The sequence below is a fragment of the Mercenaria mercenaria genome, chromosome 15 (genome assembly GCF_021730395.1).
Source record: "Mercenaria mercenaria strain notata chromosome 15, MADL_Memer_1, whole genome shotgun sequence".
Lineage (NCBI taxonomy): Eukaryota > Metazoa > Mollusca > Bivalvia > Venerida > Veneridae > Mercenaria > Mercenaria mercenaria.
Genome location: NC_069375.1, coordinates 13,911,357 through 13,928,224, shown reverse-complemented (window position 1 = coordinate 13,928,224; position 16,868 = coordinate 13,911,357). Strand labels below are relative to the sequence as shown.

At 34.2% G+C, this 16,868-nt stretch overlaps 1 protein-coding gene across 1 annotated transcript; it reads right to left on the bottom strand.

Annotated features, from left to right (window-relative positions):
* Positions 1 to 742: 742 nt before the first annotated feature.
* On the bottom strand, positions 743 to 15,594 carry LOC123545805 (furin-1-like). The gene is made up of 10 exons (XM_053524595.1): positions 15,525 to 15,594; positions 13,353 to 13,451; positions 11,283 to 11,369; positions 10,907 to 11,041; positions 9,966 to 10,060; positions 4,222 to 4,310; positions 3,654 to 4,045; positions 3,071 to 3,171; positions 1,914 to 2,020; positions 743 to 1,519 (listed from the first exon to the last, which is right to left on the bottom strand). The coding sequence occupies exons 1-10, from the start codon at positions 15,567 to 15,569 to the stop codon at positions 1,428 to 1,430; spliced, it is 1,242 nt and encodes a 413-aa protein (XP_053380570.1). The 5' UTR covers positions 15,570 to 15,594; the 3' UTR covers positions 743 to 1,427.
* Between the last annotated feature and the right edge of the window lie 1,274 nt (positions 15,595 to 16,868).

The following is a 16,868-nucleotide window of genomic DNA, read 5'->3' as shown; positions in this document are numbered from 1 at the left end:
CCGAACGCGCACACGATCAAAATACGCACACACGCACACCACACACACAAAGCAAACATACAAGAACATAACAAACAAAGGAACAAAATTGGGTACCGCCTTGGAACGGTCAGTGTTAAACCACCACTGGGGAGCTTAAACCGGTTTATGGTGCACATAACCTCACTTTTACCCCCCCCCCCCCCCCCCCATCATGTTCCACAGTCAGAAGACAGTGTAAATAAAAGTTATTTCCGCTAGGTGAAACCCTAACATACGCAAAGGCAACAGAAGACATGTAATGTAATAAATAAACAACGTTACATAAGTTACATTATATTTGCCAAATATAATGTAACTCATGTAATGTTGTTTATTTTTTCTTAATAATATACTTGATCCGGTACAGACTTTTATATGTATATAAAAAGTCTGTACCGGATCAAGTATATTATTATATATATATATTCCTTAAGAACCTAAAACACATGTACTCAATGCCATTGCAGAGGACAGAGCAACAAGGAAACACCCTGAAGGGCCCGACGGAACAGGACAAGAATACGGAAACCACAACCAATATTACTCTTAACATTAATAACTCCAAGCATAACATGAAATATACTGACCGAAATTCTCCATTTCCTTTACGAATCTGCTGTTTAAGTAGTGCAGGTATTTGTTGTTGATCGCGGCCGGGGAGGCCGCGATCATATTGAATAGGTCAAGTATATGAACGCTGGGGAAAATATTTCATGATGGACCAGTCAATTCTTTACTTGTGGGTAAAACAGGTCTCATAAGCGTAAAAATACGACTAGCTTCTACTGATTATAAAACATACCGTACTATTTTTTGTAAATTAACTGTTGTTGTACTTTCTGTAGTTCAACCGCCATCCTTGTTTAAGAGCAACATTTAAAAAACACGTTTTTTCCATCATCCTCAAGTAATAAGTAGACTCACCCAGTGTAATCAATAACCCACAATTGACCGACCCCTCTGGTACAGTATCAACAACTCTCGTCTCAATCACGTGACAATTTACCGAAAAAGATATAATAATTAGGGATTAACAAAATTCGCTATGTTTAACATAATGGAGCTTTTTTCTTTTTTTGTGAATGTTTGCACGGTATTTTTTCGTTGTTTTAATGGCGTTAGATTTATTTTTAACGCAGCTCATTATAATAATGCTATAACGTCGATGAAATCAACTAATCGGAGAGCGGTCTGGAATCACGTGGTACAAACAGCAGCGGCCATCTTCTTTGTGATCAAAGTTCCTCAAAATGGTAAGATCAATAACAGGGGGTTACCACCAAGGATGCCAAGAATATGCCCCATATAATGGCATGCAATGTACCGCGGTTGCGTTGGCTGCAATCCTATTACTTTTTAGTCCAAATATTCACGATATTTATGATGTAAATCGGCACGATATCAACCTAACTTTGCAAGAAGGTACAAACTTGTCTTGTTTCGGCTAGAACAACCAACTTTGTTGCATTCAGCAAACCATATCCAAGAACCTTATGGACTAAAAAAGTCATCTGATGTTTGTTAAAGTAGAATATTGATTTAGGAATAAAATCAAATTTAAAACAAAATCATTCGAAAGTGAGAGCAAATCATGTTCTTAGTTGTTGAAATCAAAAACTTAACTCGGACGAACACGCCGTCTCAAAGCACTGTTCGTTACAAACTTACTGTATGTGTACGTTTTCAAGAATGGCATGATACGTTTTTGTTCAAGGTGAGGATAAAACCGATTAACGGTTAACAAAGTAAGTGTAATATGTTAGGATCATTTTGACCCCTCTTGACTCTGAACTTGAGCACGGGACAAATATAAACTAATCGTAGTACAATAAACCCTTGAATGAAAATTTGTTATTCTAACCAGCTAATACTATTCATTAAAAATTACTTACATAGTCGTCCAGCTCCATTTTTTATTAAGTTTCTCTTTTCTACCTTTCCAACATATTCAGAAGATTGAATTAACAAGTGCTGAATGTCCCTCAATGTCAAATTCGGACTAGAATAGAAATAAAAAGAATCAGAACATTAAAGAAAGTTTTTGTTTGCTTTGATGGGTTTTAAATTACACCAAAACACCTTATGCCAACTGACGATTATCCAGCTTTTAATGGTGGAAGAAGATCCTTGGTATCCTTCCTAACATTATTTCAAACACGAGCGGGTACCTAGGTTTAATCACAGATCTTCCGTAAGCCAGCTTGATGGAAAACTGAAACTGAAACTGAATAATTTTATTAAACGCATACTTTTATACAATGATTTATTTAATGGCGTTGAATGTAATAATAATAGTCATTATTTTAACAATAATAATAATAATGATAATGATAATATTAATAATAACAGCTTTATTGTAACAAAGTGTCACGACCGCTCCCCTCCCCTTGAGGTCATTTTACCCCTATTGCAAATACCAGTGCTTAAAGCATCACATGGTAAGAGTGTTTTTTGGTAGAATCTGGACCTTATCATGAATTGTATTATGGGTATTCTCGTTCTTGGTATGTTTTGGACAGTTGTATCAATGTCACAGTTTACGGCTGTAATCGAGTCTTCTTCCCTTGCTACACTTACATTTATGGGGAGATGTGATTGTTGGTATATCTGTCTGATACATATATATGGAGGTTTGAGTGCATCACTTTAGTGTGGTTACATCTAGTCAGAATTATTTAGCGTAAATACCATCTCTTAACGTTGAGTGGCAACATTGTACATATTCTTATGTTTTTATGTCATTGTTTATATTGTATTGTTCTTTGTGTGTATATGTTCAAGAGGTAAAAATAAACTAATAAACCATATAATTTCACAAGAACCTTCCAGCGCTTGATTTGTTGCGCCCTAGGTACACAATGAAGCTACATCTACATGAATCTTTTGCTTTGATTCCATATATTGATTCTTATCTTGAATCTGTTTTGACGATAATCAAAATTTGCAATGTTGGAGATTTGATAATTTTCTGATAGAAAAATAATGTCTATCTACCTATCTAATCTTTAAATAACGCTTAAATATATGTTAAATTATTGTATATCATTACTTTGCCTCTAATGCTAATCCGATAATGGCAGCAATTTGAGCAGTGGCAGGGGATACACCCTTAAAACTGGTGACACAATTGTTGTTTCTTGTCGTAGTTAACTGAAGCAGAAGAAAAGACGAGAAATGTGAAAACACATCAAAGATTAAATTGATTAAGTCTGCAAAAGAGACCGTTTAAAAGCGACTTGCACTACGTTTGTGCTGTTAGTTCATCATCGCAATAAAATCAGTATACAAGTATGTTAATCTTGAATAAAAGACTGGTCGATACAGATTATTTAAGAACTAATGTATAGAAAAATCGTGTTTTAATGTTATTAATACAGGAAAAAGATTATACGTCCGTGCCATAATTTCATGAGGGCGCAGCCCGACTGAACTATTCTGGCAACGTATAACCGATTAGAAGTTTGTTAATTCAAGTAACACACGATTTTGCTATTATACATAATTTCGATTCTGATAGGCCTTTTATCTAAAACAGAAGATAAAACGTCATTTTAGCGTGTGTTTTAACAGAAACAAGCATATTTATTAGAATTGTATTTAATCATTATCCGAAAATGTAGACCATGTTTTACCATATATCTAGCTGAAATATTACTGCCATCTGCTAGTCCTGACGTTATAACACTAGCACAAAGCTTTGAATCATTGTGGATCGATCCATTTACCCCAATACCATTTACAGCTATCGTGTAGATATTATTAGCGAGCTCATTTCCTACTGGACCAGCTGGTACTACATATATGGTGCCTAGTCCCATTCTTCCCTCCTCTCCGCCATATCTTATAGCTTCTTTAGTTGGTAAATCCAGCGGAGTAAACGGGTGTTCAGGTGCCCAAGCATTTGAGTATATGTCTATTCCAGAATTGTTAGCAAAAGCTCTAGATATGATATCTGATCTCGTCCAATATTTATGTTCTATGTCAAATAATCTTCCGTTGAAGGTTACCTCGAATATCTTTAGCCCTGTTTCAGTTTAAAACATAAAATATTAAACAAAGGTATCTTATGATATTATACAATATATAATAAAAGAGGATAAACTTTTATACGCTATATAAGAATGTATAAGTGGTTGGAAACTACTTTCAATACACGCATGCATCAGATAATTAATATACACCCTAGGACTATTTACATACCTACACGTGTTGCATTAAACGCTATCCCAGACGAACAAAGTCCATTACCATATTCCGATGCAATTAAACTTGCACATTGATCCCCATGTCTGCAAAGAAAGTGAAGCTAAAACGAGATCAAGCCAAATAGTTTCATTTCTCGCAAAGATAAAATAAAACATGAGGTGTTTTCTTTGTAAAACTTTACATAATCTTATTTTCTGGGCACATCATCATTGTGCAAAGTGCATCTTTTACAGCTAGTAACAAAAAAAAAAAGTCCAACCATTATCTCAGCAAAATGTGTAAAGACGTGATACAAATATTGTGACGGTGCAATGAATAAAAAAATATGTCTATCCTTTTTTTTTTCACAGAAGAGAAGTGATGCAGACTGAAGACTGTTTTACCTTAGGGTCTTATTAAACATAAATTAAAGTAATTTGAAAAGAAAAATGAAAACTACGTGACAGAAATTATAGGAAAAACATCAGCGCCGAATTTGAGCCTATTTTGATTAAGGCTCTACCTATTGCGATATAAATCTGCTTACTTAGTAAATACATCATTTTGTATGCAGTTGTATGAGAAATCAGTCCAAATATATGCCCAACGTTTGAAAATAAAATAGTCTAAAGGTCGGACTCAGAGGTCAGTGACGAACTATAGACATGTGTGTACCATCGGTTGCCTTTCATGTTCACTTCGTGTTAAGAGTAATGTATAGTCCATGTAGTGCGTATAGCTGACTTTGATGGAATTGTTTAAAGAAGTCTTTAATATGGCATAATTATAGTCAATATAAGTGACAGTGATCATACACGAAGGATGATCAAGAATTATGAGGACATTTACTTGTACTTGAATAAATATACAGGAAAAGACACTTAAAAAAGTTTCATGTCTAAAATTTGACAATGTTATCATAGTCAGCAATAAATTAGAGTCAAAAACCTGAGAAAACGTCTTGTAGATGTTAAATTTCTTTTCTAAAATTCCAAAGTATTGAACTAGTGTCAAGAATATGCGGAGACAATTCCGGCCATCATTTTATTTTTTTTATCTTACTAGTATTTCATATTCCATGTATCGCTCTTTTGTTAAGTGTTTCTAAATTATTTGACGTCCAGATTTCTAAAGTCTTGAACAACAAAGTTAAAGATGTAGCTTCCTGACCGGCCCGTTTTACTAAAACTACCAAATAAAAATAGTTGGAACAGCACTAAACTTTTATTGCGATCGCCAAATAGATTATATGTGAAAGTTTTAGTATAATGGGTGATAACCAGCTTTATATTCTAATGGAAAAATTATAAAAAAATCACGTTCTGATGGTTATATTGAGTCTTCGTGATTAAATAAGAGTACAGCCTCTTCAAAGCTCATTTGGACAAAAGAGAAGTAACACGGTATTAGTCAGTGAATGGGGCATTTAATCAAGATATATGTTAATTCTAAAGGGACGTTTGTTTCTGTCGTATGTAAATACTAACAGTTCATTGCAGCAAATATTTCAAATTTAATGAGAGTTTTTATTCAAATCTGGATATTTGTCCGCCATCTGAGCAATATTATTAGTTACACTGCTTGTTGGTGACAGGATACGGGATATACGCTGTCGAGGAAATCCATATCAGGCGAGAGCGTAGCTCGAGCCTGATATGGATTTTCGAGACAGCGTATATCCCGTATCCTGTCACCAACAAGCAGTGTAACGATTTTATCTTGCCGACTACCTTTTACATCCTCACTGTACTGATTGACACAGATTTTATATTATAATAAAGCTACTTACAGTTACAGTGCAGACTGGAATCCTGAAATCTTCCCTGGTTTTCATGCTTTGATTATAGTTGATTAATACCAGCCATAAAATGAAAAATGAACTGTATTTTGACAGAATCACAAAACACAGAAGCTCATTTATACAGGTTATGAACTGGTTTTGAAAAACTTTTACGTTCCATCCTTTCGAAAAATCATCAGATTAGACGATGTCAGAAATGTCTTTTAAAACTTCCGCTTTAGTCCGTTTCCTGTTAATTCCTTTATCTTGCAGATAGATTAAATAATCCTACAACAAACTGCTGTCTTACAAATGCGTTAATTCCTTTGCTTTCTGATGATTTTACTAAAACAACATCAACTTGTCAACGGTCAAGGTCAATCGCGGCCGTGCCATACAGAGTTACTGTTCTTCTATATATAATTTCTACTCACTTCACGAACCTAACTTAGATAGGAAAAATAAGAGCGGCAAGACAACACTATTTTTTTTTATCTCGGAAATGATATCTATAGCTTGGGCTTATAATCTGACTTGTTTTAATTACGATTGCAGTGCGGCAGCCATTTTGTTTTTAATCAAATTTCATATCTGTAATGTACTAGCAGGATATGGAATATATCCTGTCTCCACGTGACGTCTGTTGACCAATAGAAATGCAAGAATCTTGTAGGAGGCGAGATAAAAATAACTATACAGCAATAGCCTCACATTTACATTTGTACATGCAAAATGAATAATTCTAACAGAATAATGCACCAAGTATTTTGCGAATGTCAGTATGTCTTCATAACCAAATCACAGTAAGTAGAACTATTACAAGTGTTCGAAATTAATTGCACACCATGATCTCGTCATGATCTCAGTTTTGAATACGACGCATTGAAAATACATTTATATGAAAGACCGGTGGTGACCTGGAAAATCAGACTTCACACTTCATCTATAATGCTTAATACACATACAAATAATAGGAAAGTCTAAAGTGTGAAGTTTGAAGTGTGAAGATGGAAGTGTAAAGTCTGAGGTGTGAAGTCTGAAGTTTGAAGTCTGAAGTTTGAAAGGTGAAGTGTGAAGTTTGAAGTGGAAGTCTGAAGTTAGAAGTCGGGCGTTTTTCTTCTACCTTTAAAACAACCTGGAATTATCGAGTTTGGACATAATGAAGTATAATGATTATGGCTGAGTTACTTTTGACCCCAGAGTCATATAATTCGAGTTACGCCTGGTAAACAAAAGAGCTACCTCTTTCAGAGGTATACGGTAAATCGCTCTGTCTTAACTTCCGAGCTAGTACATGTCGCGATAAAGGAACGTCAGCAGAAGTGAGTGTCCTGATATTTCTGTATTTTTACAAGCATTGTACTGAATATTAAAAATCGGGGAATGGTAGGTGATGTAGATTTGATTTGTGGTCGTGGCGATGTTTACCAGTAAACTGATTTAGCGGTGAACTGGGCTGTTTCGTCAAGAATCCACTTTCATTGTCACATATCTGCATTTTAACGGATATAAAGCATCTACCCCTAATATGGCCGTTTTAGGAGAACTTGGAAGATACCCTATATCTGTTTTATGTAAAGAGAGAGTATTAAATTATTGGATGAAAATAAGGAATGATACAGGATCGCTTATGTATAAGATATTTCAACTTCAGTACGAAGAATTATATAATGAAAGATGTACTTTTTGGGCAAAAAATGTTAAATTTCTTATTGATGGTCTCGGATACGGCTACTTGTGGCATAACTTTCAAGAGAACATCACTTTTGATATATTGAAATGCAGACTAAGAGATCAGTTTAAACAAGAGTGGAGTGGTATTGTTCATAGTATGACAAAACTAGATTATTATGTAAAATTTAAAACTGAATTTAAATATGAAAAGTATCTTGATTTTATTGATAATGATTATTTGAGAAAACTATTCACTTGTTTCAGATTATCAGCTCATTCTCTAGCTATAGAAACTGGGAGATACGTAGGAACCGATAGAATAAATAGGGTGTGTCGAAATTGCAATTACAATGTTGTTGAGTCGGAATATCACTTCTTAATGACTTGTCAAAAATATTCTAATACCCGTACCAAATTTTTGCCACGCATTTCGTGGCCAAATGTCAATTTATTTAACTGTCTGATGAGTTCAAATAAAAGGAAAACTATTTTGAATATTTGTAAATACCTTAAAGAAGCATATAGTATCAGAAATGCAGAGGTGTAATTATGTACTTAATAATTATGATAACTGTTTATAGGTAATATTACCTTTTTCTGTTCATGCTGCCGCTATATGTACATGCTATTATATACTTACTATCAACATATTCATAACATGTCATGTATGATTACATATCTATTGTATCAGTATTTTCTTTTTCTGTTCATTAGCCAAAGGCAAGTTCTTGTCGATGTTTGCTAATAAAATGTTGTTGTTGTTGTTGTTGTTGTTGTTTAACGGATATCAAGAAGCAAACCGTGAAGGTGTGAGATAACTGTAAGGTCGACAATGTATTTGGAAATAAAATTTGTACCGAAAATTGTTTGCGAGAAGAAATATTCACTTTTTTATTGTGATAGACAGCTCTGTCGTAAAGGAGATAGTCATGTCGCCAATGAGATAGCTCTGTTTTAATAAAATAGCTCTGTGTTCATAATTTTTATGCTATATTTAAGAAATAATATATCTCATCGGTGAAGGAATTATATCACGAGGGCGCAGCAAATCAAGAGCAAATCACTAAATGAGATATATTATTTCGATTCTAACACGTTATCAAGGACTTTAAAGTACACCCTTGTCGGCATGCATTAAATATTTGCCGTTTTCAATCGGGTTCTTTTCCAGCGCGCCGCTACGCCGCTTGACGCTATGACGTAATAATTGTGACGTCAGAACAGTGAATTGTTGTTTAATAATTCACTGTTTCAAGCCTTCTTTGTTTAATAGGAAAATGAATCGGATCGTGTTAGAATGAGAAGTTTACAATATTTATGTTTATCGCGACATGCACTAGCTCGGAAGTTGCGACAGAGCGATTCACCGTATACCTCTGAAAGAGACAGCTCTGTTGTTTACCAGGCGTGAGAGTATGTACTGTAAGAGAAGAATATATTAAAAAGGGTTTCCTTTATATGTTGGTTTAAAAGTACTGTCCCTCTGATGGGATCAACTTTGAATCCAGTGGCATGAGCTGAATACCTCTATTACTAGAGGACCGCTAGGTAATGCCACACACCATATATTTCTAGGTCTTTCTGTTTTACACACTGAGATTTTCAAATATAGTTTTCTTTCCGTTTACCATGGCATCCACATTTCTGCATCAAATTGAACTGTTTTAGTAATTTCCATGTGCGTCACCCATTTATCATTCCCGTGAGATTGTTTAGAAATTATCTCAATATTTTTTTTCAAAAAGATTTTGAACGGACGGAGGACAGACAGTGAATTTCCCCTTATTTTTCGAATATCAGCAAGTAATATGATCTAAACTCGAGAAGTCGTTTATTTTCCTAGAACATTTAAAATGTACAAAATCAATAATACTTAAAACTCAAATAAGACATGTCGTACACAACTATGCCAATAAGCAGATAACGTCAAGTCACGTGATGTTTAATCTATAAAGTGCGAAGTGTGTAGTATGAAGTCTGAAGTCTGAAATGTTAAGAATGAAGTGTGAAGTGTGAAGTATGAAGTTTGAAGTGTGTGAGTTGTGAAGACTGAAGTTTGAAGCGTTAAGTTTTAAGTGTAACATCTAAAGTGTGAAGTGTAAAGTCTGAAGTTTAAAGTGTGAAGTTTATAGTGCAAAGTGTCATCACCGGTCTGTCGTACAATCCTATATCAATGTTGTTGTTCTTGGCTTCCACTTAACGTGACAATGGGATAGATAATTGATTTTCATTTGAGCATAGCTAAGATTAGGAAATGGTACTAATTTGCATGTGGGTTGATGATAAAATAGTAAAAAGTACATACGTGGCATATTTGTCGGCCTCTGCTTGGTGATTATGGAAAAATTCTGGTGTAATATTTCGGTTATCATTAATGTAGTTGTAACACATATCTTCATCCTGTTGAAAGAAATTATCAAGTACAAACATTGTAAAAAGAAAACTAACAAAAAAGGAAGAAGGAAGAAGTCATTAATCGGACGAAGAACAGTATTACGTGTCGCAAGAACTTACGTTATTGTTGTAGACCATCAATAAAGCAAGCAAGAAAGGTTTTGACCACTGGTATTATACCAGAAGGAGAAAAATAAAACACTTTACGTGTTATACCCTACCCCTAGGTTTGGTCATGAATGGTGAAATGTATTAACCTATTTCAATTGCGCACTTCTCATCTTTAACGCGCATTTCGGGGAATGTGTACTATGCAGTTGAACAAGTGGTAATTTATCTTCCGTCGTGCATCAGTCACACTGTATCAGTATTTCATATCACAGAGAAACTCCGCATATCTTATGCTTTCGTCAACGTTACAGAAAAAAACCTTGATGAACTTCCAGTTTAGACAACACGACCGTGTGCACCTGTTAGTCGAAATGTAAACAAACAAAAAACAGAATGTAAAATATTCACAGTTATACGAAAAACTCAAAATGATGAATGAAAGTTATCTTAGAAATGATTTTGAATATTAAATCATAGTACAGTGGCACACATTTGTAACGTTCATTTAATCCATATCATAATATTAGGGAAGTTCATCCAAGTTTTTTGAGAGCATAAAATCTGCGGAGTGTCATAGGGTTAACTATTTAATCAAATTGTTGATTTGAATAACTTTCATCTGGTTAAAGTAATAAAGTAGTAAAAATGTTATTACATGTATTGTCCATTTATTGCAAAAAATGTGAAAACAAAAATGATGAGCCTGTGTTTTCACTTGCGTTATCCCACGTTGATACTTACGATTTGGTTTGTTAAATCTAAGAGATTTGTGTGCATTCCAACATCAGTTACTGCAATGACAATACCCTTCCCCGTGTAGCCTAGTTCCCAAGCTTGTGGCACACCCATTCCGTAAAATCTTTCAGGTTCAACAATCTGTAATGAAAGGTACAGTGAAACGTTGAATGCGATCAGGAGACAGGCAAAACTCATCTGATAAAGGCATGGATATTAAGACATAATTGTAGGATTGTTTTTTCACTTGAAATATACATATTTAAGTTAAATTTTGAGATCACGGCAAAATGTCATAAATGTACTTTTATATGATATTTTATATTATAGCAAAGGTTTCCGGTGGACATACCATTACATTTTAAAGCATTTAAAAACATACCTTGTCAGCGTGAAAGTCTGATCTTTGAATCACCTGTTCAGGTTTCAGAACGTCTTCATACACAATAACCTTCTCGATGGCTAAAAACTTAAATAAAGTGTGCATTTAATTAGTCATAATACAATATCTGGTTTTCTGGCAGAATGAAGAGACATATTCAACTTTTCAAAGGAAGATTCACAAGAGTGTGTTGTCATGCTGAATACTGATGATTATAATTTTCATAAACTGCGATAAACTGCGAAAATAGTTTACTACTCCATTCTGTCGTTATTCAGGTTTCGTTTTAATATTTGACCGACATTTAAAAATATCCAATGAAGATCTTTCACTGAAATATTTTTGATCTTTAGATATTTACTTCAAATGTATAGACTCCTCATCTACTGTATTTAACGTTACTAATGATAACTATAAACTAAGTTTGCATATGGAGCTACATTCATAATTAAAAGTCATGCAATAACAGTTGATTGCTAAAAAAATAGCCAGTTGTTTAATGGTAGTACACTTTCATACTGTGTTTATCTATACATGATCATTACATGTATAGTGTGTACTATTTTCAACCTAATGCATAGCATTGCTAATATACATAAACTAATTTTTGTTATGTTTACATAAATTATACGAAGTAATTGTTCATGCTTTTAAATATGGAATTTGAATCTAATATGCCTTTAAAGACACTTCTTCGACATTTTTAGTGTATCAAGAACGGATTTTCATGGGAATTTTATTTACATTTTTCAACTTATTAATTAACATTTTATTTAATTAGTAGTTTATGGCTCGGCTGTTTTGAGACACGCCGCATGTTTGCTTTTCGGTCCAGTTTTGGCAGTTGTCGACGGACCCTTAATGGATAGGATTTCTCTAGTTTCTGCAAATGGTTTGTGTACATGTCTGTATGGGTCGGTTAATTTTGTTCACAAGCAATTTTGAATTTGCTTATCGTTTCTTTATAATACTAAGTTCCAACTTTTATAAACATAGAATGCAAAAGGAGGAGGACTACACAGCCTTGATGAAATGGCACAAACATGCAAACATGCCACGAACAAATACTCATGGGATGTTCGCCACCAGCCGAGACCAGTAGGTATACTTAGAATTTATAAAATACATATACCTTTATGCTGGCTAAATACTTATGATCTAATATCAAATACGCACGTAGCACGATATACTCGTGCTTGTATCCGCGGAATTACGGCCTAACTTTATAATGTGCTCGAGTTACATGTATGACAAGCTCATGATGTTTGTCATGTTGATCGTTGAGCCCATAAGTACATGATTCTTTAGGTTTTGTTTCTTTAAATGTTCACACGAGCATGTTCGTGTTTTTATATCTTGTCTTTGTGACCATTGCGTGCCTGAGGGATTCACCTGTAGTTAGGGAATATGGTTAGGATAAATAGAAAGGGTTGGTGCACATTTAACAGGCCAATACTCCCCAGTAGTCAGTTTTTCAACGAGCGGTTCCAAGGCAGTGGTCCACTTTGTACCTTTGTTTGTTATAGAGTTCGGTCCTTGTTGTCTTGTTTTAACATGATAATTTGTAAGAATGAGACATATTTGACTTTTCATGCACTTTTAATTACTTTTTTATGTCAATTTCAAAGTTTGAAAATTTTTAATGTTGAAGTACATACGCATATGATTTGTTCGGTTTTCGTTCATAAAATATTATGTGCTTTACATATCATGAATTTTCTTACCAAACTTGTTTAGGAGTCATCTTGCTGGGAGTCTTTTCTTACACTGTCAGGTAACTTGGATAAGGATAGATATACTGGTTTAAACTATTCAGTGATGAAAATTTTGCCAATTACCGTTTTAAGGCTGTGCTTTATGAACTGTGTTCATTTCTTTGTTATTTATCCATGTTGTCTATTTTGTCCATATATTCATTATGTTCACACCCATTTACAAGTACAGTTAAAACGATCCGATGATGCGAAGAGCTGCGCTCTCCCTATTGAGCTAAGCAGGCGGGCGAATCTGTCTTTAAAACACATTTGTAATTTCATTTAACTAAACAGTGACATTTTTAAAATACCATACCCAATCTGTATGCCTTTTCTGCAGCTCAGACACAAGTAGATGTACGTCGGATTCAGTTATGGAGCCTCGATATTCAACTATTGACGTCTCTGGAGTTATCTGTAAGAGACACAGACAAAATGGAAACTATGGAAAACCAGTGGTCATGATGCCATCTGCTAAATGCAAATTATTTTTAATATCTTTTTTCAAATATGGATTGTCAAAATGTTAATTGCGAGAAGCGGAAATACATGTAAAATGCTTACTGCTTAAATGTCTATTTAGATACAAAAAAAAAAATTCACAGCATCAATTCACGAGTACACCATTTGAATAGACACTGTCCTTCGTTATATAGTCATGTCTGTCTTGAAATATTTTTCTGAACATGTTTAGTGAACAGTGTTGGTTCTATGTAAGCATTGTCCATTAACATTCTACTACTTTACAATCTAAACTAGGACAACATATGTTTTCTAATAATTGAAGAAACATTCTATTAATATACAAGATGAAGATCTTTTTTTAAATTCATTAAAGCACCACTGTCAAAGTATATACCGGGTCCTCAGATGACAATACTGACTAAATGACAGTTGTTAATATTGTTTTGCCTTAATGTTGGTAACTTGCCAATCAATATTTCATATACAATATAAAGTGAAGTTTGAAATAAACAGATATAGACAGGATTAAATTTAGCACTGAAAAGTAACTTAATCCAATGTATCATTGTTTTAAAAATGATATCATTTAGCCTACTTTTCCTAGGCATTAAAATAGAATAGTACCATAAAATGAAAAAAAAAATCATTTTTAAGTTTTTAAAACATCTTTAGGCGTAAAAGAATTGTTTGTTTCCTAAATTACCCTAAATTTTTGGCCCGACCCTAAATGTTTTTATGGCATTGGAGAAAAACTGCACTTTTTATGCTTTAAACATGGCCAGTGATGTTAGAAAGGCACAACCCCCTTATTTGTATTCATTTTTTGACAAAAAAAAAAAATTAATTTCCGAAAAGTCTTCCTTAATAACCCCCCCCCCCCCCTTCCCCCCCCCCCCCCCCCCCCCCAACAAAAAATGTTCCGACTTACCTACTCTTTTTTTTTTTGAGCATGTTACCGGAAACAAAGAATTTTTTAGACCTTACAGTTGATATGATTTTCGAGTATGTAATTATTTACAGGGGTTATGTAGAGGTAACATTACCTACTCTAATACAGCTGAATGACGAAACGGTGCTGCTATAGAGACAATATAAAAAATGTTTTCACTATCTATTAAAAGTAACCATATTTGTTTTAGTGACGTTCCTGTTAGGAGGATTCTATTCAGCTCTGGTGAGTATCTCACAAGAAGAAGTCATTAAAATGTTTTACTATATTTAGCTCCTGCAGGCATTTTAGACAATATAGCGGAATCATATTTTTTTTTTCAAAATGGAGAAAGGTTATCTCCAGAGTGCTCCAGACAAAAGTACATGGTTCTTGAGCAGCCGTTGTTAAAAGTTTTTTTATTATTATTATTTTTTTAAATGCACGGAGTGTCTCTTGAGTAAAAACGTCACTGGTGCTCGATCGAAAAGAATTAACCAATTATTTAACTATACTACATATTTTCCGACCTGCGCGCTTTAGGTTAGAAGTGCTCTGTTGAAATGGGCAAGTTTATTTTCCATGGTTCTCATAGTATACCCAAGGGTAGGCTATAATATGTGGAAGTGTATTTCTTTCTGGTCTGGTGCCAAACGACCAACCTACGAATACGATTACGTAGAATAAACCCGTATCTACTCCTCATAAAATAAACAAACCTGTTTGTAAACATGGGCGGTTCCAAAGTAAAGGGGATCCATGCTAAAACATTATGACAAAATACAATACATATCGCATATCGGTAGCCCTGACCAACCTATAAACCGGGCCAGTCTATTTTATAGGTACACCAACACGACCCATTTAAACGAAGTTCAATAATCATAACTTATTTTTTACATATCCGCACTGAAATATACCAAGTTCATAAAGCAATTTATCTAATTTAAATGAGCAGAAATAAAATATAATACTATCGCTTATTCATCCTTGAAACTATCTTATAAGTGACGAGGTGAATTATGACATAAACCAAAAATTAAGTGTAAAAGAAGGACTTATAATACATTAACACCCACAAAGTAAACAACTTACTTGATACAGAAGGCGGAAGTTGTGTTGCAAGAGAATATTTAGCATATTGTCCCGGTCATCCTTTGTAGTTTTTATCTTTTCTTCGAATGCTAGGGAACACGATAATAAAGATAAAATCACGAGCACTTGCGAGTATGAATTCATGTTAATCTCCATTGCTTAATTTCAATTTATACGTATAACTGCGTATTTTTATTTTGTAAAATGACCTTCAGATAAATTTAGAAACGTCTCATGCATTTAATACAATAACAAATAAATAGAAACAGTCAACACGTTGATATATATATTAACAAAGAATTAAAAAATAATACTAACCGCAGATTGTATATTGTATATTAACGAGTACTGGCATAATATTAATGGTGTATAAAAAGCGTTTGCGCTCCACTGGCACCCGACCAGAAGGAAAATGCCACTTTACATGTCATTCGCTACCAAAGTGTAACAGATACGTTGTTTTGTTGTTATGTACATGATCAAAATACATTTGACGTACAAACTAGATGTCCAGGTTATGATACATCATAATATAAGCAGAGCCTGTCATAAATTCTTGCTATAATCACACTAAATGAAACATCTATCAGGGTCCTAGTGTAACTGAACATAACAAGTCTTAGAATACCCCGACTTGGTATCAAAATGTAATTGTTTAATGCACAATGACAGGAATATGCTTAAATCTAGAAGGAGGCTGTAAGCCCATTTGTAATCAGACATTTTCCAGTAAAATATCCTTTTGAACTAAGAAGCCTTCTGCAACTATACAAAATGCCATCACAAACATACGACATTAATTATTCAATATCAAAAATAACAGGGGGCGGTTTCTCTCTGACCTGTTACAATGCTTACTTGCTCATGGCTCTCAAAGGAACCTAAACAGCATTTTAAGTTGGTTCCCCTCTAAACTGAACAAGATACTGTCTGTTATTATTTGCATACTTCTGTCCTAGAACTCTTTTGATTTTGTGATATCCATTATCCATTTCATCATCTCTACTCATCACATCACTCAAATTCACAGTCAATCTGGCTGTTTCCTCTGATGGGATGATCCTCGGATAGGGGGTGTGATTTTTTCCTCCTTATGGTCTGTTAGTTATTCATTTCGCTCAATTAAATGTTCATTCTGCTTACTGGCCTCACAGCATTCTACACTAGGCATGAAATATGACGATGGGTTTGGCTTTCTGACATATGTCATTAATGTGAACAGCAGTTTTCAATAACTGACCATTATCAAGATTTTTTTCAGATTAACGAGGATGTGAACTCGGAAGATTAGCAACAACAAATGGTCCTGAATATCTGTCCTGAAGCTTTTGTCCTGTTCCTATT

Excerpts from the sequence above, each read along its gene's own strand:
- LOC123545805 (XM_053524595.1), bottom strand. The coding sequence starts at position 15,569 with ATGCTAAATATTCTCTTGCAACACAACTTCCGCCTTCTGTATCAA. Across the intron at positions 13,452-15,524 it reads ACTTCCGCCTTCTGTATCAA|ATAACTCCAGAGACGTCAAT; the intron begins GTAAGTTGTTTA and ends TGTCTCTTACAG. Across the intron at positions 11,370-13,352 it reads AGAAAAGGCATACAGATTGG|TTTTTAGCCATCGAGAAGGT; the intron begins GTATGGTATTTT and ends ACTTTATTTAAG.